The sequence below is a fragment of the Amblyomma maculatum genome, chromosome 1 (assembly GCF_055883805.1).
Source record: "Amblyomma maculatum isolate TAMU_Amacu chromosome 1, ASM5588380v1, whole genome shotgun sequence".
Taxonomy (NCBI): Eukaryota; Metazoa; Arthropoda; class Arachnida; order Ixodida; family Ixodidae; genus Amblyomma; species Amblyomma maculatum.
The window spans coordinates 240,407,790-240,433,325 of NC_139344.1; the positions used below are offsets into that span (position 1 = coordinate 240,407,790).

Here is a 25,536-nt window from a genome sequence, read left to right on the forward strand (position 1 = left end):
AAAGAACTCGGGGAGGGCAACAATTTTTTTTGCTTCTTTTTTGCTTTTTTTGAATATGCCTTTATTTGCCAAGTTTTCATGCCATCCTTGTGCTGATTGGTATTGGTTCTTTTGGGCCCACTCTAAGGTTGACTTTCTTTTTTTGCTGGTTTCATGGCATCATCATCATGATTGTTATAACATTTGCATTTGCTCTGTATGCTCACATTTACACCCACCCACTTAAAGATTGTTGGCAGGTAATGTGCGTGTGATCCATGTATGTCACGTGCGTTTTCAATAAATGTTACTTTCCGTACTGCCCTGTGTTGTCGCGTTGCCTTCATCCTCTAGTTTTCACGGTTTCAAATTTTACGATGTCCCACCAGATGGCCTATGGCCATGCCCTTTCAAGTTGATTAGTTCATTCTAGTTAGTAATCTAGTCATTAAGATCTATCACATAAATGATGTCTGCCTTTTTGTAAAACGCACTTGCCCAGAGGTCTCTCTTGCAGTTTTTGAATTACAAGTTTATAAATGGTTAAAAAGCCGACCTGTGTATATTCAACTAAGATAATAGCTAATGCTGTAGAATGAAATGCAGGTAATGCTGCTGGTGATTGTTTTGATGGCATCAGTGTTTTTCTCTTATTGTTGTTACTAAACATTTCTTAGGCCACACTGCCTTCTACCTTCCTATGATCGCGGAGTTCCTTTAAAGGGCAACTGTGGAGATTTTTAGACATTCACATATTCTGAAAAAAATTTATTGTAGTCTCTCCTCTCTGCCCTGACATATTCTACGAAAGTTTCGCGCATGCGATAATTCATTTATGCGCAACTCAATTTTAAAATGTGCAAATTTTGTACCTCATTTCAGCCCATTTCTGTGGGTAACACTGCGTTTGTGATGTCACAAACATTAAGCCCACATTACTGCCCACTCCATGCATGATCAAGAAATTTTGAGAGCTGTATTAAGCTATCTCAGGCATTTTATGTACTGTGTCATGATTACCATACTTTATTTCCGCCATCCAGTGCGTTTGTACTGTTTTACCAATACTGTATATGACTTCACCGTTTCTTCAACTGAAACATTCTTTGTGGCCAAGAAACCAGTTTTGGTTTTGATTTCCTGTTCTCTCTTTATAAAAAACGTTCAGCTTGGAATTTCGAAAAACAGTTTGTTGAGTCGAAGTCAGGACATACTGAGGAATGTAATGCAATTAATTACTCAAAGTGATGTAAAAACTATCGGAGTTGCCCTTTAATCAGTTGCATCAAGCGTTTGAATCGAGTTGTGGTAAAAGATTCCATATTTTCAAATCTTATTTTCTTGCCAATAAATGGGTCTTTTGCTGTCAAGCAGGCTGCAGTATATCCACAAAATGTCATATAACATATTTTTATTAAGAACAGAAAGGGATCACTTTCTTAGTGTCTCTTTAATTCCAAGCTCAGCAGTCACTGTCCTTGCTTCCTCCTGCACAGCAGCATGTTTGCAGCTGTGGTGTCCCCCCATTGGCAGTCACCAGATGTATGGCTGTTAACTTCACTGAAGTTTTATTTCTTGACATTTGATCTTTTCATAAAACGGACTTGTATGGAGCTTTGCATCTTTGCTCGACTCATACTTTTGTCGGCCAGTTTCCGGTTGTCGCATCTTTAGTTTGTGACCAGGCATTTGAGTACAAATCGGCATTGCAGTTGGTTTGCTGTAAAAATGTTTACATTCAGTACCATCACAGACTTGCCGCATTATTAGTTTAGATTGCTGCAGCGAGTAAGGTAGTGGGATCCTCTTAACATGGTCCGTAGAGGAGTAAGCATAGATTAGGAGATATTCAGAGCAGTTGGGCTGAATGTCTTAAAAAGGGGACATACTGTGCAGTGTTGCCATACTTGAAAAGAGTGTTGCTGCCTCTGTAAGAAAGGACACTGCACGTGCATGCTACTTCATACTCTGCCTAATACCGTTCTTGCATAACTTTGCTGGCTTGTAAACTTTTTTTGTGTGTGGTAATTTTTCTTAATGCAGTGCAGTAAATTTGAAAGAAACAAAAGTTGCTCGCTTCTGCTAGTACATAGCAATTCGATATTAAGCAGACTTTGGTGTAGAAGACGTGCTACACACTTTCACAAGTAGTAAACTCATTTTGAGTCTATTTGTATTGTACTGCTTGCTGCATGCAACTGATTTAAATGATTCTGTATCACAGGCTAAAAAATTGCATACTGAAATGCAGAGATTGCATGCAGTATTTCCTCAAAACTTTTGGTCTGAACTAAAGAACTATCTTGCATTGGGAAGAATTAGTGCAATCGACACCAAGGAATCATATTTCTGATCTACACTTAAAGATCCTGACAGGTGCTTTTTTGCAGGACATGGAGTACACCAGAGTATATACATAATCCTTGTGTCTTCTGGCATGTACATGAGCTAAAAACACTAATTATTAGCAGTGAAGTGAAGCGCATTGCATGTAGCACATCGACTTGCATAGCAACTCTTGCCAATTTCATATGTGACAATCCAAATGGCTCTAATACTGATGGGTTGAATGTGAGGTTTTAGTGTTTTCTGGTTTTCTTCTTTATTTAAATTAAATTAATTTTGAGCTGTAAAATTACATGTGCATCTTTTTCATGGGTGCCAGGAAAATAATGTACAGAGAATTTGCATCTGTAGGTGCAGAGTGCAGATGCTCACGGTATGTCTTGTTTTTTCATAACTTGTTTCAAAGTTTCTTCATGCAAAACTGTTGGTTATTCACTAATACATGCTTGCACAAGGCACCCCATCAAAAAAACATTCTGCAATCAATTGACTGCTTAGGATGCAGCCTCGTGTTATTTGCTGAAACCTCTCATAGGCTCACATGCTTTGTGTAACGCTACAGGCTAATCATGCTTTGCCAGAAAAGGCAATAGTGAGATTGCTTAACTGAAAACCTTTTAGTGGTTGTATACTGTTGCTTTGTGGACGAAGGTGTAAGTGATTGTGTTTAAAGCTGTTTAATATTCTACAGTGACATCTATTTTTTTCTGTTGTAGCTGTTTTTTAATTCTTTGGACTTTCTCCCGGGAGTTGTTTGGCATAAAGTTAGTATATATGCACGTTGATATAGTGGTGTAATGCTTATGAAGATTACTGCTGCAGGAGCTAAAAAAAAAAAAAAAGGCTGTATTGCAGGCTTTGTACTTTTGTAGCACTGAGGGCTAAGTTAAGGAGCAGCAGTGATAGCAGTTATTTTTGTAAAATAAACTGATGAAACAAAACAGTGGTACTGATGGAAAATTTTATGCTGGCTAAAGTTAGAAAACATTTGTGTCATGTTTACACAACAGCTGCAGCTCCTCTGTGATTCTCTCCAAACAGAGGCCAGTCAGGGTTCATGTATGGCTAGCAAGAAAAATAGAAGTACAGTTCACCAAAGGTCAAATGACACACACAGCAAGCCATCAAGAAACAGCAGCAAGTGGTGAGTGTTTAAATACTATTTGGCCTTTTCTTTTTTCTTGTATGGACCACTAAAGAAAAAAAAGAAGTTGCTCTGTTTTATTTACTGTTTCCTTGCATGGTGCATGGACAGTGACCCTGCTCCATATTTTGTTGCTATTCTCTAGCCAGTCTTATGCAGCAAACATGAGGCCCAGGGATGCCGAATTCTGCATTCCTATCCATGAAACTGGCTACTACCACAATGTTGTAGTAGGCAATTTAACACTGATGACACCCACAACACACTAAAGCAGGCATCGATTAGAGGGATGCTAAACATCATTTTGGTTTTCATAGAACTCTGCTTTTAACAGTAAAAAAAGAGGCTGGCACAGGTGCCACGTTGAGCTCAACAATTGCTGGCTGGTTTCGTTCCGTGCAGAAATTCGAGAGGGGGCATATAGTGAGTGAGTAATTTTTAAGTACATACATAAATAACATATATAATAAAGCTTAAAAAGAAACTTTTACCTCCCCACTCAAAACATACTTCTGGCATCATTGATAAGGGCAGATGATAATGATCTTTGACACTTTCCTGTCACTGGGTGTTAAAGTGTAAGGTAATAGCACTGTGCAGTTAATCGTATTGGTCAAGGAAACTTTCTTAATACGCTTGTCCTTTGAGGTGAAGGCGTTTATATAGGATCGTGTTATTTAGAGGCTATGCGCTATTATACCTGTACTTTTCAACACGTGTCTGTCTTGCATGTCGAATTTTACGTATCATCATCTACTGTTTTCTTCTCCACTCCTGTAAAAGCACCAGTTGAGGCTGACAGTATTAATAAAGGAATGACTTAAATAAAGTGTACTGTCTCACAGAAAACCATCTGCTCTGAAGCATGTATTGATATTGGCTTATACAGCAGGCCTCCATAAGAACAGTGTTTCTACGGAAATATGTGGTTGTTTGGAGGAGTAGGTACCAAGGAGCCTTTTGCAGACCTTATTTCTGTTGAAGTTGAGTTTCAAAATAGTGCGAACACCTTAGGCGCAAAACAGTAGCCTTTTCACAAGAAGTGCCGTCTTCTCATAAGGGTGCCAAAATTTATCAACTGCACATAAAAATTAGGGGGGACACTTAAGCCCCACCTTTTAGGGTATGAAATGGTTGCTTAATAGTTACATGCCTGCCAGCTTTTTTTTTGCAGACCTTCGTCCACGTACATGCACTTTGCTGCTTGTATATCACTGATCTTTTAATTCCTAGCTGTATTATCCCATACGTACTCATTAGCACACAGTCGTACATTAGCAGATTATATGAAAGTTGAACCGACCGATATAAAGACCTGCTTTATTGAAGCCCAACGAACGCGCCCGCTTGGCCTACCTAGGGCAGCGTGTTTAACTCGCGATCCGAAGATCCTGTAGGGCTCCATTCTAATATCATCATCGCATCTCAAAGGCAAAGCCTGAGTTGGCAGCGCCTGCCAACTCTGCCATTTCACGTGGCCGAGTGAGTTGTGACGTTACACAGCTAGCGGGACGACCTTATGCCCATCTTACTTGCCAACTACAACCCTACAACCAGCCCACGACCGGCTTTTTCTGAGAGGGGGGGGGGGGGGGGGGGACGAGGTTTCTTACGCTATCGCGTTAAAGTGGTTTGAAAGTAAACGCATTTAAACTTCACAAGCACGATCTACTTTCGCAATGCGACGATTAATGGACGCCCCGCCGCGGTGGTGCAGTGGTTCCCGGGTTCGATCCCGACCTTCGGCGGCAGGCGAAACGAGGCGTCCGTGTGCTGTGAGATGTCAGTGCACGTTAAAGATCCCCAAGTGGTCGAAATTACTTTGTAGCCCTCCACTACGGCACCTCTTCCCCCTTCCTTCCATCCCTTAGGCACGGTTCAGGTGCCCACAGCAACAAACGTGACAGATACTGCGCCTTTCCTTTGCGCTTGCAGCATATATTTGTAAAACTGGTGTTTGCACGTGTCGCAAACGCGAACTGCGCGATTGTTGTAAAAAAACACCCATATTTTGTTGCGACAAAATATGATGGCATCGGTACAATGGCTAGAATACTCTGCGGAATGTTTGAAAGAGCAACGAACGGAAACGGAAACTCGATGATATGACGTGGCATGAGGGCTCGAGCCACCGAGCGACTGAGATCGTATTGGATCGATGCCATGCCGATGCACCGCTAAACGGAAACTCGTACCCGCTTTGTATGGCAAAACTGGAAACTACAAGACAGGTGCTTGCCCGGTTGTAACATTTTAGAAGTGGCCGAATGCAAGCTTGACAAAAACTTATTGCATAGCATCATAATACATCATAATATAGGTAACATTGATGCAGACTGCTGTCGTACATTGACCTTGCTGCTGTTGCTGTTGCGCAAAGCTGCCTCAGCGAAGTTCTGAGCCCATAGAGTTAATTCTGAGCCGTGTTCAAAAAGGTGCTGTGGTTCAGACCAGTTCAGACCGTTCACCGTCATGCAGCCAGCAAAATAGGACGAACAGGGTCATTTGCGGCCAATGAGAAAAGGAGGGGGCAGCCTATTCGTCACGTGCGGCGCGATTCGAATAGGCTGCAGGCAACGTTGCCCTGATAGGCAGCATGGCGCAATCAGCGGAACGTTCTTGGTTCACAAGCGGTAGCATGGCGAGTATGTAACAGTTCGTCGGTGAGACTGAGGTAAATATTTGTTGTTTGTGCTATGTTTGATTTGTGCGCTTAGTTACTGACTTCAAGCAGTATTCCTGCCTTGTCGCACGTCCCTGGAATTCGGGCTGATATTCAAGGCTGTCTCCTTGCGGCCAGTCATCGAGTGCTCTCGGTTTTCGTCGTTGTCACATCGTTTCGTTCGCTGCAACCTGACGGTTTTTGTGAGACTTGCTGAAATGTGGTGATGCGTCTGAAAGGTAAAGTTAACTTCTTGCTATTCCCAGGCCCTGTTCTCGATCCGACTGTATTTCTTGGCAAAATAGAATCAGTGTCTTGAACGTAGCTGTAGAACTATGGATAAGGTGATACGTAGATGCATCCCGTCTGCGGATTCTGCTGGACAGGAAAATGTGTTCACGCCAGCGGTCGTAGGGCTTACCTGCTCACTTTAGTTTCGCTACGCACGGGATTTTCGCAAGCTCCGGCAATCGTACGCGCTTTAACTCATTGATATGCTTAGGCGAAAAGCAAGGCGCCCGTGTGCTGTGCGATGTCAGTGCACGTTAAAGAACCCCAGGTGGTCGAAATTTCCGGAGTCCTCCACTACGGCGTCTCTCATAGCCTGAGTTGCTTTGGGACGTTAAACCCCACAAACCAAACCAAAGTGGTAAGACGCCCGACTACTGTGCCGGAGTTCCCGGGTTCGAACCCGACCACGGCGGCTGCGTTTCGATGGAGGCGAAACGAAGTGGCGTCGTGTGCTGTACGATGTCAGCGCACGTTAAAGATCCCCAGGTGGTCGAAATTACTCCGTAGCCCTCCACTACGGCTCCTCTTTCTCTCTTTCCACTTTCATTCCCACCTTCCTCCCTTCCCTTACGGCGCGGTTCGGGTGTCCACAGAGCAAGTGTGACAGTTACTGCGCCTTTCCCTTCCTGTGAACCAATTTATTTAACCAAACCATTTTCAAGCATCGGTTAAAAAATATAACTGTTGCGATGAGATTGTGCTACTCTGTGCTGTTGCTAGCGTTATTCTTTTATATATGACTTGCCTACAGACCCGGACGAAGTAGCGGTGACTTCTCCGTTTGAGCCTGTGCGTGCGTTGAATTTTGCCACATATTCAGTTCCCTGATCATATGTACTCATGGGCAGCCGATTGCTGTTTATTTCGGTGCTTTTGGACACCAACTTTTCGTTCAAATTATTTAAATTCTTGCTTAGGGGTTGTCCCGCCGGGGTGGTGCAGTGCTAAGACGCCCGACCACTGTGCCGGAGTTCCCGGGTTCGAACCCGACCACGGGCTGCGTTTCGATGGAGGCGAAACGAAGTGGCGTCCGTGTGCTGTGCGATGTCAGCGCACGTTAAAGATCCCCAGGTGGTCGAAATTACTCCGTAGCCCTCCACTACGGCTACCCTTTCTCTTTCCACTTTCACTCCCACCTTCCTCCCTTCCCTTCGGCGCGGTTCAGGTGTCCAAAGAGCAAGTGAGACAGATACTGTGCCTTTCCCTTCCTATGAACCAATTATTATTATTATTATTATTATTGCTTAGGTGCAATTTCATGTTAGGTGATTGTAATTTTCACTTTGTGTAGATGATCACATTGATATCCGATTTTTAGAGTACTTGTTCTCAGAGCTCTTCAGAAAAATTAGTTTGCAGTGAAAAGGCTTGAGGAGGTTATCATGCAAAGTAACACTGCACATGCCTAACCCTGGCTTAAAGATATTTTTTTTGGATCTTGAAAGGCTGCAGTATAGAGAGACTGGAGGCCCTTATTGTGGATGGCTAGTTCAGCAAGTTAAATAATCAGACAAAACGGGAATATAAAAATTTGTTGTGGTTTAGCTCGGGTTAACCCTAGTTGAATTGCGAAAGCAACGGTGGAAGCTTCTTTTGCCTGCAGCATTATTCCCCTAATCACGCCCTATCCGTGTAAGGTGCTACATTATTGGGGACACTTAAGCTCATCCTTTAAGGGTATGACGGGAGAGTGTAAGCTACCAGTGCACATATAAAGTCACGCTTCAACCAAGCCATGTGGATGTGCCTGTGTGTCGTAAGGGTAATGAGAATGCAAATGTTTCTGGCAGGCTGCTTCTGGTATCACCCGCCCATATGAAAGGAGCGACCCGAGTTGGCAGCTCCTGCCTGTGGCATAGGGGTAACCAGAATTCAAATGCCATGGCAGGCCGATTTTTTTATGAGGAGACCGTAGCTACGCCTCTTCATGGTGTAGCTGTGGCCACTAGAGGTCTCGCTTTGGCTGTTGTAGTATTGCTTTCGCAATAAAACAAACAGCAGATGAACACGATGGGGCAGTAAATGACTAGATAGCATGTGTTTTGGTGACAAAAGCCTTGGACGTCTTCTGGGTCTCTGTATTTTGGGCACTCAGAAGACAGCATCACCTGTCGATGCTGCATGATAGAAATTACTGGGCATAGTGCGAGGTGCGTGTGTGCCAGTAAGGGTGCCAGGCCACCCTGATATGTCCGCTGGGTCAGAGGTACAAGTGAGTAGTGTAGGTCTGCAGTGAGTGATTGGCCCAACAGCTTAATGCTACCAGAATTTCGCTATTTTGTATAGGTGGCAAAGGACCTGTAGCAACATTGTCATAAGCGAAGTTGAAGTTGGGAACTCGCAGTGATTTGTGAAAGACTGGGACAAAAAAAAAAAATTCTGCGAAGAACTGCAGATAAATCAGTTGAGAATCATGAAGCTGTGACCTGTGGTTATATTTAATGTTGATACCAGTATTTCTTTAAAAACGTTATTTCTGTAACACATCATGTGCTGTGGGAGCAGAAGGGCTGGCGTCTTCAAAGAAACTCTTGACTGTTCTTGGCCTGTGTACTCAATGATGCGATTGTAAACACCGAACAGCCTTCCTTACACAGCATAGGTCTCTAACCCACCTACTTTTTGCTGTATTTTCTTGTCTTTACTCTGTTCGTATTTTGTGGTTTTATGGCATGTTCGGTTCTAAAGGCACTCACACATTTTGGTCTGTGTTTTGCTTTCACTGGTTGATGATAGTGCAAGGCTTCTGAAGGTGGAAGTACTGTCGCTTTCAAAATTTTCCAGATAGTGTGGGACTGCTGCATTGTTTAAAGGCCAGCTCCGGTGCTTTTTTTACCTCCTCAGATTTCATTGAAATTTTCACAGTATGTTCCTCAGAGTTTTCTGGCACTTCGTGGCAAATTTTGCAGTGGCACGGCGTTAGGTTGCAGTACATTTGAGTTTTAACCACAGATTAGGTGAAGTCACAATATTTGCAATGTTTTCGAGCTGACCATTCTTGTTTTCGACTTAGACACTGCCGCGCCTTTGGAACACAGTCAGAAAATGGCGGCTTGAGAGAAAAAGCAAACATTGAAAATAAAACTCCAGTTGACTGATTACATGCCAGATGGCTCAGCGTGTCCATAAGCAAAGCGGAAGGATCAGAAATCAACATGGAAATCATTGCTAGTAGACTATACAACTTGTTTGGGGCGGGTTCAGAAAATAGTACCAAAAAAAAAAAATAAACTACATTCAAAACTGAACTTCAGCTGTCTGCTTACATGGCGAATGGCACAGCATATTTGTAAGCAATGCAACGGAAGGCTCCAAAATCATTGCACAGAGTTATCGTTAGTGGGCTAACGAAGCTCAGTGGGCGCCGTAAGGAAAGAGTTAAGACTCTTTTACTCGGTATTTGAGAAAGTGTTTTTTTGTATGGAGAGAGTGTCACTCTAAGGAATGTGATTTTATTATGAACTCACCAGTTGAAGCAACCTTTGAAGTTGACCTTTAACGGCTGTGGTTACTCCTTTACTACTATAATGCTCAAGAGGGGGTGGGGGGGGAGAGATTTTAGCCTCCAGTAATTTTGAGCAGAATTTGTTTGGAGACTTGATTTGACATGATAAAGCAGCGCAGTGGCCTAAAGCGTTGTTGCACTGCTTCACTGCCATGAAATTTGTAATACTGAGGATGCTGTAAAAGCTCTATTTTGAGATTCAGAAGCAAACCCGAGTGGCTTGAGAAAATATGGAAAGGATATTACATTTCTAGCACTCCCCACCAAGTTTAAAGCTATCATTCCTTTTTTCTTTGAAGCCCTCTGTTGCAATCTCTTCACATTCCTTTGTGCGTCTTGACCGCCAGATGCATACCTTTCTCGCGTTCACATAACTCTAATATGTTAGAGTCAGCTGCTGAGTCAGCAAAAGTCACTGACAAAACCTATGTGTCCAACCCTCAACTTTGTGTCATCATCATCATCATCAGCCTGACTATACCCACTGCAGGGCGAAGGCCTCTCCCGTATTTCTCCAAATAACCCGGTCCTGTGTTAGCTGCATCCACTTGACCGCTGCGATTTTCTTAACCTCATCCGTCCACCTAACTTTCAGCCACCCCCTGCTATGCTTTCCTTCCCTTGGAATCCAGTTTGTTACGCTAAGTGACCATCGGTTATCCTCTCTTCGCACTACATGTCCTGCCCATGCCCATTTCTTATTCTTGATTTCCACTAGAATGTCAGTAACCTGAGTTATTTCTCTGACCCACTCTGCACGCTTCCTATCTCTTAGTGTTACCCCTACCATTTTTCGTTACATAGCCCTCTGCGTGTAGTGCGGTATTATTGACAATGTATTTGTTGGACTCACAAGTACCTGTGCACATATAGGCACTGTCGTGCGCACTAATCCATGAGTTCATATGGCAGTGCTCCTTGATTTCTTGATTTTAGACCCCTGTTTCAATTACTCCTCCAAATTTTGAAGCGGCAAAGGAGCCTCGAATTACAAAATTTCTTTGGCCATGTGTTCACTGAATCCTTCACCCCTTGAGGCCAGAAAAAATTCACTCTTGGGCTGCTTCTTTTAGGGGAGCTGTAGCTGGGGTACGAAATTAGAAATAAATGTTGTCCAGATGAGAATTTTTGTTTTTTTCTTAAGTGGTTGCTTCTCTTTATTTTGCTTTTTCAGCCCGCTAATGAAGCAGGATCATCAGATGGGGCATGCTTCAGATCAAAGCAGTAAATCTGATGATGACCATGTTAGGCACACGGATCATGATCGAAAAAAGGATCGAAGGCGTGAAACGGATCCAGATCGGAAAAGAGATGTAGAACACGAGAGACGGCGAAATGACAGTGGTCATGACAGGGAACGGGACACTGACCACCACCGTAGAGAGAAGAGACATCACGACCATAGGAGAGACCATGACAGGGACAGAGACCGCAGAGAGGATCGTGAAGAAGATCGTAAACAGGATCGACATAGGCGGGATGACCACAAACGCAGTCGGAGGGAAGAACGAGATGAAAGGCATCGGGAGAGTCATGGAAGAAGAGATGATCACAAGACCGATCACGATCATAGTCGAAAAGGTGATAGAGATGATGAGGAATGGTCGGGTGCCCTGAGGATGGATCACAAGAATGACCGTGATCGCACTCGCAAGGGAGATCGCAGAGATGAGGATGAATGGTCTGGTGCCTCCAGAGACGACCACAGCAGGAGGGGAGGCAGGGACGAGGTAGAGGGGCTGAAGCGAGCCAGGAAGAGCCCTCCCGACGTGGAGTCTGAGCCTCCACGGAAAAAGGATGTCATCACAGGACGTACTGGTGGTGCCTACATACCGCCTGCCCGTCTTCGCATGATGCAGCAGCAGATTACGGACAAGTCAAGGTAGGTGGTGCTGGCTCTGACATTAAACGCAAGTTCTAAGGCACTATAGTTTGGCTTTTAGGACTGTTTGTCAAGAACTGTTACGAACTTGCAGTTAGACCTAAATGTAGCATCATATGTACTATAATATTCATGGATCGGCATGTGGTATTCACCTACTTTCGCTTAATATTTTATGATTGAGTATATTCTCATACTGTTTCATTTTCAGCAGCTAACTGATGGCTGCGACATCAAAGTTCAGTTCATGCGAGGCAGGAGAAAACCGCAAAATATTTGCTGCTTCATTGCTTTACTTCACAGCAGCTATAAAGCCAATTGCTTTGATAGCCAAAACCACAGCAAAAGATTGAGCAGTAATTGTATTGTTTCTTTCATGCCTCATGTGACCTATAATGAACTTGGATGTCACAGCCATCGTTCGTGTGTTTAAACCGAAAACCAAAAATGCATTAGAGGGAAAATTTAGTTATTAATTATTTACATATTCATTACTCGTTGGCTAACACCACATGGTGATCTATTTATATTAATGTCTTACATCATGACAGAAACAAAACATGTAACCAAAATTTGGTTGCTCTACTTATTTATTACATAGTTGGCAATGAAAATGTGCAGGTGGCACATATGTCTGTTTTGTCTGGTGACTGTGAATTTCGTGCTCTGCTTAGTTTTCACGGCATTGATGCTTTCTGGCTGTTATTTTTGTTGTTTTTTTCTAACTACTATTGTAAGTTGTTCATACCTTAGTTTGCATAAATTATTTTAATAGGATGCAGGAGGTACGGTTTTAACTCCAGCTGGTGCAAAATGCTCTTTGCCAATTGGTTTTCTTGCTTTTAGTAATTGGATTGTCAACAGTGTTTTAGCCACAATTCAAATCAAAGTCAAACACGTCTATAGAAGATTTATTGGGGCTAATGTGTGCGCAGTGTGGTAACCTTTTAAATAATTTGGCTCATATTTGATACTGTAAAAGCACTCATTTTAGGGGTGTCCAAATATTTGAAATTTCAAATACGGATCAAATATGTTTATTAAATCAAGAAATTGATATTTGGAATTTTCCGAATATTTGAAAATTACAGAATATACCAAAATTTTTCGAATTCAACGCAGTTTCACCGCACTGTGTGTTTTACCGCAATGCTGACCACGCAGTGAAGCATCCTAAAAACGCAATGGAGCGTTTTGTGAAGAAGGTCTTCCCAAAAGTGTGTGCAAAGCGAAGCAGTTGACGAAACCGGGAAAAAAATGTCTTTCTCACTTGGATTTCATCTCAAATGCAGACAACCATTGTGCAGGTGTTCAGTTTATCAGATAATATTATGTTTATGCAAATGGATTTTGGCAGTTTTATAAGGGCCATTCCATAATTCCGAGCTTTCGGTTGATTCAGGCATTTTTTATGCTCCCTTGAAGGCCAAATTAAGGAGCGTTCACTTTATTCAGCAGTGCTATGACAGCTCCACCCAGTTTCACACCGGTCCTTCCTGTACGAAAAACCAGTTAGTATATTTATATTGGATTTTCTCTGCAATTCTAGTCTAATTTTATTTATAAATACTGGGTGAATTCTTAAGAGAACAATGCATGCTTTTTCTTTAATTTTCCTTTTTTTTTTTTTTTTTCACTGATCAGATATACAATATTCAAAGGAATTTTTTTTTTTTTTTTCATATTTATGTTCGAAAATTTCAGTATTCATACGCCCCTGATTTATTTGTGTGTTTAGTATTTCCTCTTTTGGGGAAGTGGCTTCAGAGCACTTGGATACTGTAGTGTACTTAGTTATAGTGATCTTTTGTGAACTTGCTTGAATGGAGTTGTGAATTCTAAGTGCATTGTTTTCAGTGTGGAATATCAGCGCATTGCTTGGGAAGCACTGAAAAAAAGCATCAATGGTTTGGTGAACAAAGCAAACGTTGGAAACATAGATGTTATAATCAAGGAATTGATGCGGGAGAACCTCGTTCGTGGAAGGTGAGTGGGGCGTGTTCCACTTTCTAAATAAAAAATAAATTTTTAAGTTGTGTGTGTTGGGCAAATTGCATACAGCAGTGGTTGCTTATTTTTGCTCACGTATGTTCTGCATGTTTGGATGTTTTAATTTTTTCACTGAAGTGTTTGTTTTTAGTGTGTAAGGGTTTGTAAAGCTTCTTGGAAACCTGGGCACCAGATGTTTATGGTATCCTTTAAGGGGAGATGCTACTCGAAGACACTTTTTCTTTAATATTTGACTTAGAGCTATGAAACTCTGGTTAATAAATCAGTTTTTTATGCTGATTTCAAATCTGCAATTAGGTTTATTGTAAGTTGCATAGTTTTTGTTCTGTTCAGTGACAGTGTGTAAAATATACACTCTTTTGCCCCCCTTCTTTGTCATACTAAACTTCCATAAACACACATCGTTGATGGCTCATTTTGATCCATATAAACTGTAGAGGGCCAAAAGCTAATAATAAAGTACATATTAAGTATGCTAATGACGTGAAAAATTTGAACCTGGCAAGTCTACATTGTCAAGACACCACCATGTGGTAACTTTTATTTTTTTTGTAAATATTTGATCAGTATTTATTCTTGAAAGAGATAATGGCACTCCTCATACCTCAGAGAAAATGTGTGCAAAATTTCATTCAGATATGAGCATCAGAAGTACCAAAACCATGAAGGGCAAACGCTAAAAATTGCCCAAAATTGCGTTTTCAGAAAAATGCATTTGAAGTTAAAATTGCATGTTTATTTAAAAAAGAGAGCTTCAATGCCGATCAAACTTTGGTTCAAAAGAGGAAAATTGTCCATAAAGCAGCCACTGGCACTAGAAACTTCCTGCAGCATATGTTGCTCCCTCATGACCCTTGCGAGTGGACTCCGACATGCGCTTTTTTTCTTCAGTGTGCGGCGATTTGCGTTCGCTTCCGCAGTCAGCTTCAAGGACATTTGTTTCTGCATTGTTATTTCTCTGGATGTGCCAAGCTATGATGCACTGGCTTGTGGAGTCCAATAATTGAGGAAAATCGCACTAGCTGCTCATATCCAATTCCTATAAAACAGGCCGCCACAGCAGCTTTGACGTTGACGGCGAAGCTTTCATCCGAGCTCCCGCTATCAATCTCTGCTCGCATCCCTGCACGCCATAACTCGCCGCAATCAGTATGTTGTGGAAAGCACACATTGCGGGCAGGCAGAGTTCTCACAGAGTAGTTCAAGAAACGAAGCGAGTCTGCGCTTTGCGCCCGGTTCCCGAATACTGGAAGTCCTGAACGCTGGCTTGGGCAAATCGCGCCGCGCACAAGAACGTTCACCGCTGCCAAGTCAGTAACTACAGATGACGCCTCATCGCAGGCTATTTCCTCACCTTAGAAATGCCCAATCTTTTTTTCCGAGGCACTCACACAATCTAACGCCGCTTCAAATTCCTCGGAGGCATCTGAAACGCTGGAGGGATCGGCGTCGGTTCCACTAGGCCTAACTGCCACAGGTCGAGTTGTCACTGGACGAGCCTTCTCTTTTGATTTTCGCGAACGTCCTCTATATTTGTGAACAGAACGGTATTTCACTCCTCGGTGACTGCGCCGGTTCAATTGTGCTTCATCCATGATGAAGATAAAGTTGCCGAACGATCGTCACTCGGGAACGCACCTCGACGTAGCATGGAGCCAGCAAGTGGGCTTCGCCACATGCACGCGCGTGGCGGCCAATGGCGAGGCTTGATTCGTACCACGTGATTTAAAAACCAGTCGCAGCGCTCGAAAAACGCGACGTAGGCATGCTTTTTTTTTATTATTGCTTGCGTTTTAGTCGCCGGACAACTGTGGTGATTGGGAGAATGCGGCTTGGCTGATCTCCTCACGTGATCCGCAGCGGCGATCAACTGCGCTATGCCGACCGCGGGACGCTCGAAGATAGCATACTTTCGGTCGTTTAACTGCCACCGTGCGCTCTTTAACGTAATTTCAGCCCATTTCCTGTTTAAACTCAGCTTTGATTTTTATTTTCATGAAAGTAGAGATACTAAACTTGACAAAACAAGTAAAAACAAAAAATCCGTCATTTTCGAAAAAACCCGCGTTTTTCGACCCGCATCTCCCCTTAAAGGGTCCTTATACCTCCTTGAAATAGTAATGCTCCTTGTATTTTCTAAACATTCATGTGTAAATTATCATTTCGGGAAGCATTGGTTAAAAAATTGGCCACTTGAAATGTATGCAAACGTTCAGAGCACAGGTACCAGTGGGTATTGGGTACTGTTGCCAAATCATAGACACGACAGTGATGCATAGTGGTGTACAGTTGATCTCGGATAAATCGAACTCAAAGATGATCGCAAAATAGTTTGGTGTGTCAATAATTCAGTGCATCAATAAAAGAGCTAGCCTGTAGCTGAGAAGGAACAGTATGGTGTGCAAACACTGGGTATGCGTGTTCTACAGCGATGTGCTGCCTTTTGACATAAAGTCGCCATGGTCAGTGATAAGATACCCAACCGTTTTTCCAGGGCATGATAAGAACAAAAGTCATTCATTAAAATTAATGTAGAGTTAGGTTTGGTGAACGAAGAAAGTGTATTAAGGGGAGACACGGGGGTTTGCGGCCGAAAAATGACCAAAAAATTGACTTTTCAAAGTATTTTTTTTCCGAATCTAGATGTTCTGAGGAACCCATACATAAAATATTATAACTGTCAGTTAAGTATTTATTGACTTATTGCTCTTCAAAGTCATCAATGTGACAGTTTTCCTCGCGAAAATGACTGAAAAAACGGTCAAATTCAAAAGCGTGCCATACAAGAACGCCGCTGCGGAGCGCCACCATTTTGGTTTCGTTTGAAGCATGAAGCTCTCTGCTATCCGTTTTTAGTGGGAAACCGTGCATGCGTCTGGCAACAGCAGAGCCACAAGCCAGTAAAAAAATAAAGAATACTCGCACCGCATTGGCGCTTTTGTGTCACGTGCTACGAATCCTGCCTCCCTATTGGACACTGCGAAATCGTCTGCTAAAAAGATACAAAAAAACGGCATCGCGTCCGCCATTTTGGATTGAGCTTTCTCGAACACGCTACAACGCTACGATGGCTGGTGGTAATAGAAAGTTCCGCACTGCGCACGCATTCGGAAAGAAGAAAAAACGACGGCAACCGCGCCCGCAACGGCTGCAGTCACACGAAATGCTGCCGGATGCACCGACATCGGAGACCGCCGACACTTCGAGCCCTGCTGCGGCGTCGTCTCAAGATGCTGCAACAACCGACGGAGCCGGGAGAGCCGTCCGTGTAGACACGCCTTTTCTGTCCGACGCCGATAGAACAGAACTAGAACATCGCGCGACGGAGGCACAGCGTGAACTTTCGTCAGTTTCAGGCACTCGGCGAAAGCGGTCTCTTTTGGGATCAACGATCGAAGATGCGCCCGCGTCAGGAACGCCGTTCACTGTGCTAACCCTAACCTCCGTGAACGAGCTACTTGAGTGCGTGAAATGCAAAGTGTGCGGCGGTTCCGTAAGCATTGCAAAAGGTGAGCTGGAATTTGGGCTTGCTGTTAAGCTCGCGCTCAATTGTGAAGTCTGTGGGCAGGTGAAAACCACTTGGAGCTCGCCTAGGGTAGGCACGAACGCAACCTGCAAGCCTTTCGAAGTCAACGTTCTCGCCGCGCGTGCTGCTGCAAGCACGGGGAACGGGCAGACCGCGTTGAATGACATTTTCTCCGCGCTCAATATTTCGCGGCGTGGTATGCACTGTAAAACATACCAAGACTACTTGAAAGGCAAGTTAAACCCTGCTGCTCTGAACGCTGCCGCACAAGTGATGATTGACTGTGCTGATACTGTGAAACTTACCTACCGAAACCTGAACTTTGGACACACGGGAAATATAGCTGTGTCGTTCGATGGAACGTGGCTCACTCGGGGCCATTCCTCACATGTATGTGTTGGGACTGTAATTGAGCTTTTTACGGGCTATGTTCTCGATTTTGTGGTTTTGTGTAATTTCTGCCTGGGATGCCGCTTTGGTCCTAAGGAGGGCGAACCAAACTTTGAAGCGTGGCAAGCGGGCCACAAATGCCAGAAAAACACCTCCAGCAAGCCAGGTGAGATGGAAGTTGAAGCAGCCAAGATTCTGTTCAGCCGGTCAATTGAAAAGTATGGACTGCGCTATGTAACCATGCTTTGTGATGGTGACAGCCGCGCCTTCAACAGTCTTCAAGACGCGAATGTGTACGGATATGTGCAGATTCAAAAAGAAGACTGCACCAACCACGTCAGCAAGAGGATGGGAACAGCACTTAGAAACCTAGTGCATAAAAGGAAGGGAGAAAATGGACCAAGCCTCAGCGGGAAAGGAAAGTTGACTGGCGAGCTCATTACAAAGCTCACCATGTACTATGGCTGGGCACTGAAAACGCACCAGGGTGACATTGACAAAATGCACAATGCGGTGCTTGCTACATATAGCCATGTGACATCAACGGATGCAGAGCCAAACCATAGTCTCTGCCCTCAAGGTCAAGAATCCTGGTGCAAGTATAACCAGGCTTTGGCTAAAGATGAGCCACCACCAAAGCACCGCTATAATTTGCCAGAGTATGTCGCAGCTGCACTGAGGCCTGTTTTCATCCGCCTCTCCGACAAGAAGTTGCTGCAGCGCTGCCAAAGGGGAAAGACCCAAAACTCAAATGAGAGTCTCCATTCCATCATTTGGTCCCTGGTGCCCAAGACTAAGCATGCCTCATTGTTTGCAGTGCAATCTGCTGTGGCCGAAGCAGTCATTAGATTCAATGCCGGCAAGGAATGCGCTACCAAAGCCATTTTGCAGCAGCTGAGCGTGAACCATGGCACTACAGCCATTGAAAGGTCAGCCGAGAAGGATAGGCGTCGGCTTGCGGCATCTGATGCAAAGCATGCACGCGCAGAAAGCTTCCGCAGCGCAATGAAAAGAAAGCGCACAGTTGTAAAAGACAGTGATTACATGCCTGGTGCATTCTAGAGGTCAGCCCTTTCGTATCCATGGTTGCTTTTGGCCATAATAAAGTTTTGTGGTGTTCTAAAACTTATTTTCTTGTTTTCTCAAAATGGACTTTTTTTCCACGCTGACAACCCTTGCCCACAATATCTTGAGATCTACTGGCCCAATTTGCATCATTTTTGTTGCATTTGAAAGCTTATGAGATGCTTTCTGCAATCATACTAATACATTTACATATTTTTGTGCATAAATATAAATAGCAGCCAATTTATCTGGTTCAAGAAAATCTCATTTTCAGACTAGAAATTTCCAAAGTCTGTAACTTTTTTGGGGATTGGTTTAAAATTATGCCTATGCTATGGTTGCATTCCCTGGTCCTTCTAGAGCATGTAAATGTAAAATATAGGCCAGTATTTGCATTGCAAATTGCCTTAATTTTGGGCAAGGTGGTCCAACATGACACATTGAATATCTTCACATCTATATAAGTTAGGTAAAATCCAATTACATATTTGTTATCAGCAGAAAAATCTACATCAGCAAGAAAAATTTCAACCTTGTAACTTAAGAAATAAGGAAAAAAGGTCAAACCCCAGTGTCTCCCCTTAAGAGCCGTTGGTATCCTTTGGTCAGCTAGGTTAGCTCTACCACATGGCCAGAGTTATAGCGAGCGCTGCTTTCTCTGTGTGTCAGCAGTGTCGCATGGAAAAATTAGGACACACTTAAACTCTGCCTTAACAGTATGATGTGATAGCGGCCTTTGGGGTCTCTGATTGCATACTGACTCATTAGCGTGCAGTTGTAAGGTTACCACATTATGTGAAAGGCCACACGACATATATACTAGTCCCCTCTTGTTCCTGCGCCGTACAATCGGGCCTTGCATGGCCTAGTCGGTAGTGTGTCTGGCTTGCAACCAAAGAGTCCCCTCTCCTGCTTGGGAAGCGCTGCTGCCTGCACTATTTGGAAATAAAAAAAAAAAAAGAGTCGTGGCTTCGAATCCCCCCTAAAATATGAAATCTTGACATTTTTTTCTTTCATCAAAATATGAAGTGGAATCATTTGAGGCATGCGGCAACTTTTAATTTGCATTACATACATTACATACAGTGCTCCTTACTCAGAAACGAATCAGCAGAGCGCTAGGAGAAGCACCACTTGCAGGAAGCATGGCTCCCCATTCGATATATCAAATTTTTCGTTTGAGAGTTTCGTAAATGTTTTCTTCAGGGCTATACATGCATGGGATTCTTAATGGGATTCCTATAAACAATAATATATATATATATTGTGAGCCTTCTGTGGACCTTCTTTCATTTGTACATGCCATCATCATCTTCTTTCATTTGTACATACCATCATCATCGTCCCGCGGCGCCGGCTCCGGCGCGTGCCTGGGTTCGTGATCGGATTAAAACGCTAGACAAGGCTTCGCTGTCCTTGCCGCCACGGCCTCGCCGTCTTGACCTAGCCTTCTTCCACAAGTGGTGGAGGTGAGAATTGATCCCCTTGCTGTTTTGTGCCCTGCCTCTCGCTGGAGCTACGTTCCGGTCGCTGTTTACCGCCTGCCACCATCGTTATGTGTACTGAGAGCATCCACGAATCGGCAGGACCCTCTACCTCGGCTGCACTACACCCTCCGACTGTGCCCACACGACAACGCGACCCGCCGCTGTTCGCTGGTCGTCGCGACGAAGACGTCGATGACTGGCTGGACACCTATGAACGCTGCAGTAACTACAACCGGTGGGACGATGCTCTAAAATTTCTGAATGTTTCTTTCTACCTCATTGAGGTCGCCAGAACATGGTTTATTAACCGCGAACCCCACACCACTGACTGGACAACATTCAAGCAGCAGTTCCGCCAATATTTCGCGGACCTAGCAGTTCGGACTGAGGTCGCGAGGAACAAGCTCGCCTCTCGCCTCCAAGGTCCCGATGAGTCATACGCCTCTTACATAGAGGCCATACTTGCACTCTGCCGGCGTGTTAGTCCCACCATGCCGGAACCTGAACGCGTACACCACATCTTAAAAGGAATTAATTCTGTGGCTTATAATACCCTGATTGCCCAGAATCCTTCTACTGTTGATGCCATTATTGCGACTTGCCAACGCATCGACCAGCTGCAGTCCTCCCGATTGCAGCCCGGCATTGCTACTGGCCCGACCTATGCTGACCTGGATCTACGGGCACTGATTCTAGCCATCATCCGGGAGGAGCTCCAAGCCCTCAAGCCTGTCTGTCGACACGGGTGCGATCATTCTTCCGTACCTTCTAATGACGCCGGTTTCCGCAACATCATTAAAGATGAGCTGGCAACAATTAGGCGACCTATGGCGTCCGACCCTCCTGCACCCCGCCCAGCATCGACTTACGCGCACGTCGCAGCATCACCCCCTCCTTTTGTTCCGCCGCCCCAACTGGCATCGCCCTACAACCACATCAACGCCGTGACGACGGCTCAGCCTACGCCACCCTATTACGCACCCTGGCGCCCCTCTCGCCCAGTGTGCTACTACTGTGGAATACGAGGACATATATCCCGCTTCTGCCGTCGACGTATTCAGAATGAGCGGCATGGTTATGACGCCTTCGAAAGTGACGTACCCTCATATTATCAGCGACGACCTATTTCCGGCCCACCTTGAAGGTCATCCCCACCTCCAGAATCCTCGTCTGAGCCTTGTGGAACCCATGCATCCCGACGTCGTTCCTATCCCCATACCGCCGCTCAGTTTCCCCTCTCCGACCCGCAACAACTCTCCCTGTCCGCCATCCGGAAAACTAAGCGTTGCAGTTTCCGGAGGTCAAACTGCAGTCTGCGAACTTGCCAAAAGTCCTCCAGATCGCCCGTATAATGTGATTTCTGTTTTCGCTGAAGGATTACCGGTCGAAGCATTGATTGATACAGGGGCTGCAATTTCTGTCATTCACGCTGATTTGTGCTACCGTTTGCGAAAAGTTACGACACCTTATGATGGGCCTGAACTCCGTGGAGCCAATGACGTCCCTTTGCGCCCTTTAGCAAAGGGCACCGTACGAGTTGTTATTGACGGCGTCCGCCATCATGTGCAGTTTGCTGTGCTTTCACCATGTGCGCATCTGATGATTTTTGGATGGGATTTTTTGTCAACCGCTTCGGCGTTAATTTCTTGTGGCGACCGTGTTATCCATATGACAAACAGCGATTTTTCATCTGAAGTTTCAGAACGACATCATCCCCTCGTTGCCGCTGCTGATACTGTTCTGCCTCCTCAGTGCGAAAAACTGCTTACCGTTGTTTCTGACCACATCGCTGACGGGGACGTACTCATCGCACCATCTTATCGTCATCTTGCACGCGGTATCGCCTTCCCGTCTAGTCTTGTGAGGTTCTGCAATGGCTCAGCGACAGTAGCGGCCACTAACACTTCACGTGAATCCTTTGTGCTCCGAAAAGGAACTTCTCTCCCCTGCATGGTGGATGTTCAACCTTTGTCCTTGATGGTGCTCACCGCCCCTCAGCCTCAGCACCGTGTTTCGACAGACGTCTCTCTTTCTGTTCTCACAAAGGCTATTAATCCTAACCTCACGCCGAACCAACGCCAAGAACTGCTGACATTGCTTCGACAACACCAAGCCATTTTTGATGCCACTTCCCCACCACTGGGACGGACTAGTGTTGCGCACCATCGCATCATTACTGAAGGTAACTCTATCGTTCGCCGACGGCCTTATCGGGTTTCGCTCTCAGAACGAAAAGTAATTGAAGAAAATGTAAATGACATACTCCATCGCAATATAATTCGTCCCTCGACAAGTCCATGGTCCTCCCCAGTAGTGTTAGTTAAAAAGAAGGACGGCTCGGTACGCTTTTGTGTTGATTACCGCGCACTCAACAAAATTACCCGCAAAGATGTATACCCAATGCCAAGAATTGATGACGCCCTTGACTCTCTCCAAGGCGCCGAATATTTCTCGACTTTGGACCTCCGCTCAGGTTATTGGCAAATACCTATGCACGAGGACGATAAAGAAAAAACTGCTTTCGCAACTCCCGACGGCCTTTACGAATTTAATATTATGCCTTTCGGACTTTGTAACGCACCAGCGACATTTGAAAGGATGATCGATACTGTGCTTCGTGGCCTAAAATGAAGAGCCTGTTTATGTTACTTGGATGACATTGTCATCTTTTCGTCAACTTTTAACGACCATCTCACGCGCCTGAATGAGGTCCTCACGTGTCTCGCTTCAGCGGGCCTTCAGCTCAACACCAAGAAGTGCCACTTTGCACAGAAGGAAATTAAAATATTGGGACATCTAGTCAGCCATGACGGCATTCGTCCAGACCCTGAAAAAATCATCGTGGTCTTGAAATTTGCTCGTCCACAACGGACTACAGAATTGCGCAGTTTTCTCGGCCTGGCGTCTTATTTCCGGCGTTTTATAAAGCATTTTGCAAGTATTGCTGCTCCACTTCATCAACTACTTAAAGCATGCAGCCCTTTCGTGTGGACTGAACAGTGCAAAGCTGCTTTTAATAACCTGAAGCACGCCCTCACATCAGACCCTGTTCTTGGCCACTTCAGTGACAGCGCTCCAACCATCCTGCACACTGATGCCAGTGGTCTCGGTCTTGGCGCTGTACTTCTGCAGCGCGATGCAACTTCGCGTGAGAAAGTGATTGCCTTCGCCAGTCGGACTATGACTCCAGCTGAGAAAAACTACACCATTACCGAGCAGGAGTGCCTTGCCGTCGTCTGGGCTGTCCAAAAATTTCGCCCTTACCTATATGGTCGGCATTTCACAGTTGTGACCGATCGCCATGCTCTTTGCTGGTTGTCTTCACTCAAAAATTTGACAGGCCGACTTGGCCGTTGGATTCTACGCCTGTAAGAATACAATTTCGACGTCACTTATAAATCGGGTCGCCAACACCAAGACGCCGACGCTCTTTCTCGCTGTCCACTTTCGGAATCGGCTTGCTGTTTTTCTTCCCAATGCATTTCCACCTATGACCACAGCCGACCATCTCTTTCCCCGACGTATATCACAACAGTTTCATTTGACGACTCTGAGAACAAACACGCTCTCCGCTCACAGCAATTAGCCGATGCCTACTGCCGTCCCATCATCGACCGCCTTATTGGCGCTTCGGACCCACCCAATGCTCGGCTTCGCCGACAACTTCGCAATTTCAAGCTCGAAGATGGCATCCTACTCCGCTTCGTGTAATGCCCTGATGGAACTCGCTGGATCCCAGTCGTGCCGCGTGTGCTTCGCCCACGTATACTGGCGGCTCTCCACGATGACGCTACTGCAGGTCACCTTGGTGTTGACAAAACCTACGACCGCGTGAAAAAACGATTCTTTTGGCCTGGCCTATCTTCCAGCGTTGCCAAATACGTCGCAGCTTGCCCTCTATGCCAACGTCGCAAACGGCCTACTTCTTCACCCGCTGGCCTTCTACAACCTGTTCCCTGTCCCGCCACGCCATTCGACGTAGTCTGCATCGATTTATATGGTCCCCTACCTCTCTCCGAGGGGGGTAACCATTGGATTATAACAGCTGTCGACCACCTTACACGCTACGCTGAGACAGCACCTGTACCGACCGGTTCCGCTCAAGAAGTAGCAAATTTCTTTTTGCGATCAATTGTATTGCGTCATGGCGCTCCTCGGGTGCTCCTAAGTGACCGCGGGACGGCCTTCTTATCGACAGTCGTTGCCGAAGTTCTTTACGAGTCATCCACCCTTCATAAGACAACCTCGAGCTACCATCCCCAGACTAACGGGCTGACTGAGCGATTTCACCGCACCTTATCAGATATGATCTCCATGTACATCACACCGGATCATCGAAATTGGGACACTATTCTACCATTCGTCACTTTCGCCTATAATACAGCAGTACAGCGGACTACTGGTTATTCTCCATTTTTCCTCGTTTATGGCCGTCCTCCCACTACAATTCTCGACGCTTCCTTCTTCTCTACGCCCTACTCCACATCGGTACCTAACCAGTTCTTATCTCGTGTGGCCAGATGCCGTCATCTTGCCCACCTCAACACAGCAGCGTGCCAGGAAGACCGCAAGAGTCTCTACGATTCTACGCATCGCGTGGTCTCTTATCGTCCCGGTGACGAAGTACTGCTTTATACTCCACTGCGCACCCCTGGCCTTAGTGACAAATTCCACCACCGCTACCTTGGTCCCTACAAGATCATCAGCCAAACTTCTCCAGTTAACTACAAAGTCACGCCTGTTGATCCCCCAGCCGATCGACGCCACCGTGGAACTGAAACTGTTCATGTTTCTCGCTTGAAACCGTTTGTGCGCCGCGGTACATCGGTTAGTTAGGAGCGGCCAGGCTGGCCGCTTCCAACCCCCCGGGCAGATTGTGTGAGCCTTCTGTGGACCTTCTTTCATTTATTTGTACAAGCCATCATCATCTCTTTCATTTGTACATACCATCATCATCGTCCCGCAGCGCCGGCTCCGGCGCGTGCCTGGGTTCGTGATCGGATTAAAACGCTAGACAAGGCTTCGCTGTCCTTGCCGCCACGACCTCGCCGTCTTGACCTAGCCTTCTTCCACAATATATATATATATATATAATATGCACACAATCATTGCTTCTGTATTTTTGCATTTGATCTGCATATTTTTCGTGCTCGCGGCTTTGTGCTTTTGAGCAGCCTTAGATTATGTTGTAGTTATATTATTTTGATTTTTCTTCTCTTGAGCTCTGAAACTGCCCTATCCCGCTACAT

General features: G+C 45.0%; 2 protein-coding genes across 7 annotated transcripts in view; both read left to right on the plus strand.

Moving 5' to 3' along the window:
- Positions 1-25,536, plus strand: part of ncm (pre-mRNA-splicing factor nucampholin) — a 70,068-nt gene that overhangs the window by 15,004 nt on the left and 29,528 nt on the right. For 3 of the 6 annotated variants that reach the window (XM_084590686.1, XM_084590687.1, XM_084590688.1), the window contains 3 exons: positions 3,367-3,469; positions 11,102-11,809; positions 13,667-13,795. In XM_084590686.1, the coding sequence (XP_084446812.1) occupies positions 3,367-3,469; positions 11,102-11,809; positions 13,667-13,795 (940 nt within the window). Of the gene's footprint in view, positions 1-3,366; positions 3,470-5,595; positions 5,701-5,757; positions 6,144-6,203; positions 6,371-11,101; positions 11,810-13,666; positions 13,796-25,536 lie in introns of those variants that run through there. The other 3 variants (XM_084590691.1, XM_084590689.1, XM_084590690.1) reach the window with 3 other exon arrangements.
- LOC146206037 (uncharacterized) lies at positions 16,394-19,384 on the plus strand. Its single transcript, XM_084590685.1, has one exon. It carries the CDS (start codon positions 16,689-16,691, stop codon positions 18,795-18,797), a length of 2,109 nt encoding a protein of 702 aa, XP_084446811.1. The 5' UTR covers positions 16,394-16,688; the 3' UTR covers positions 18,798-19,384.

Bases quoted from the DNA above. Each gene is read 5' to 3' on its own strand.
- LOC146206037 (XM_084590685.1), top strand. From the start codon at position 16,689: ATGCGTCTGGCAACAGCAGAGCCACAAGCCAGTAAAAAAATAAAGAAT.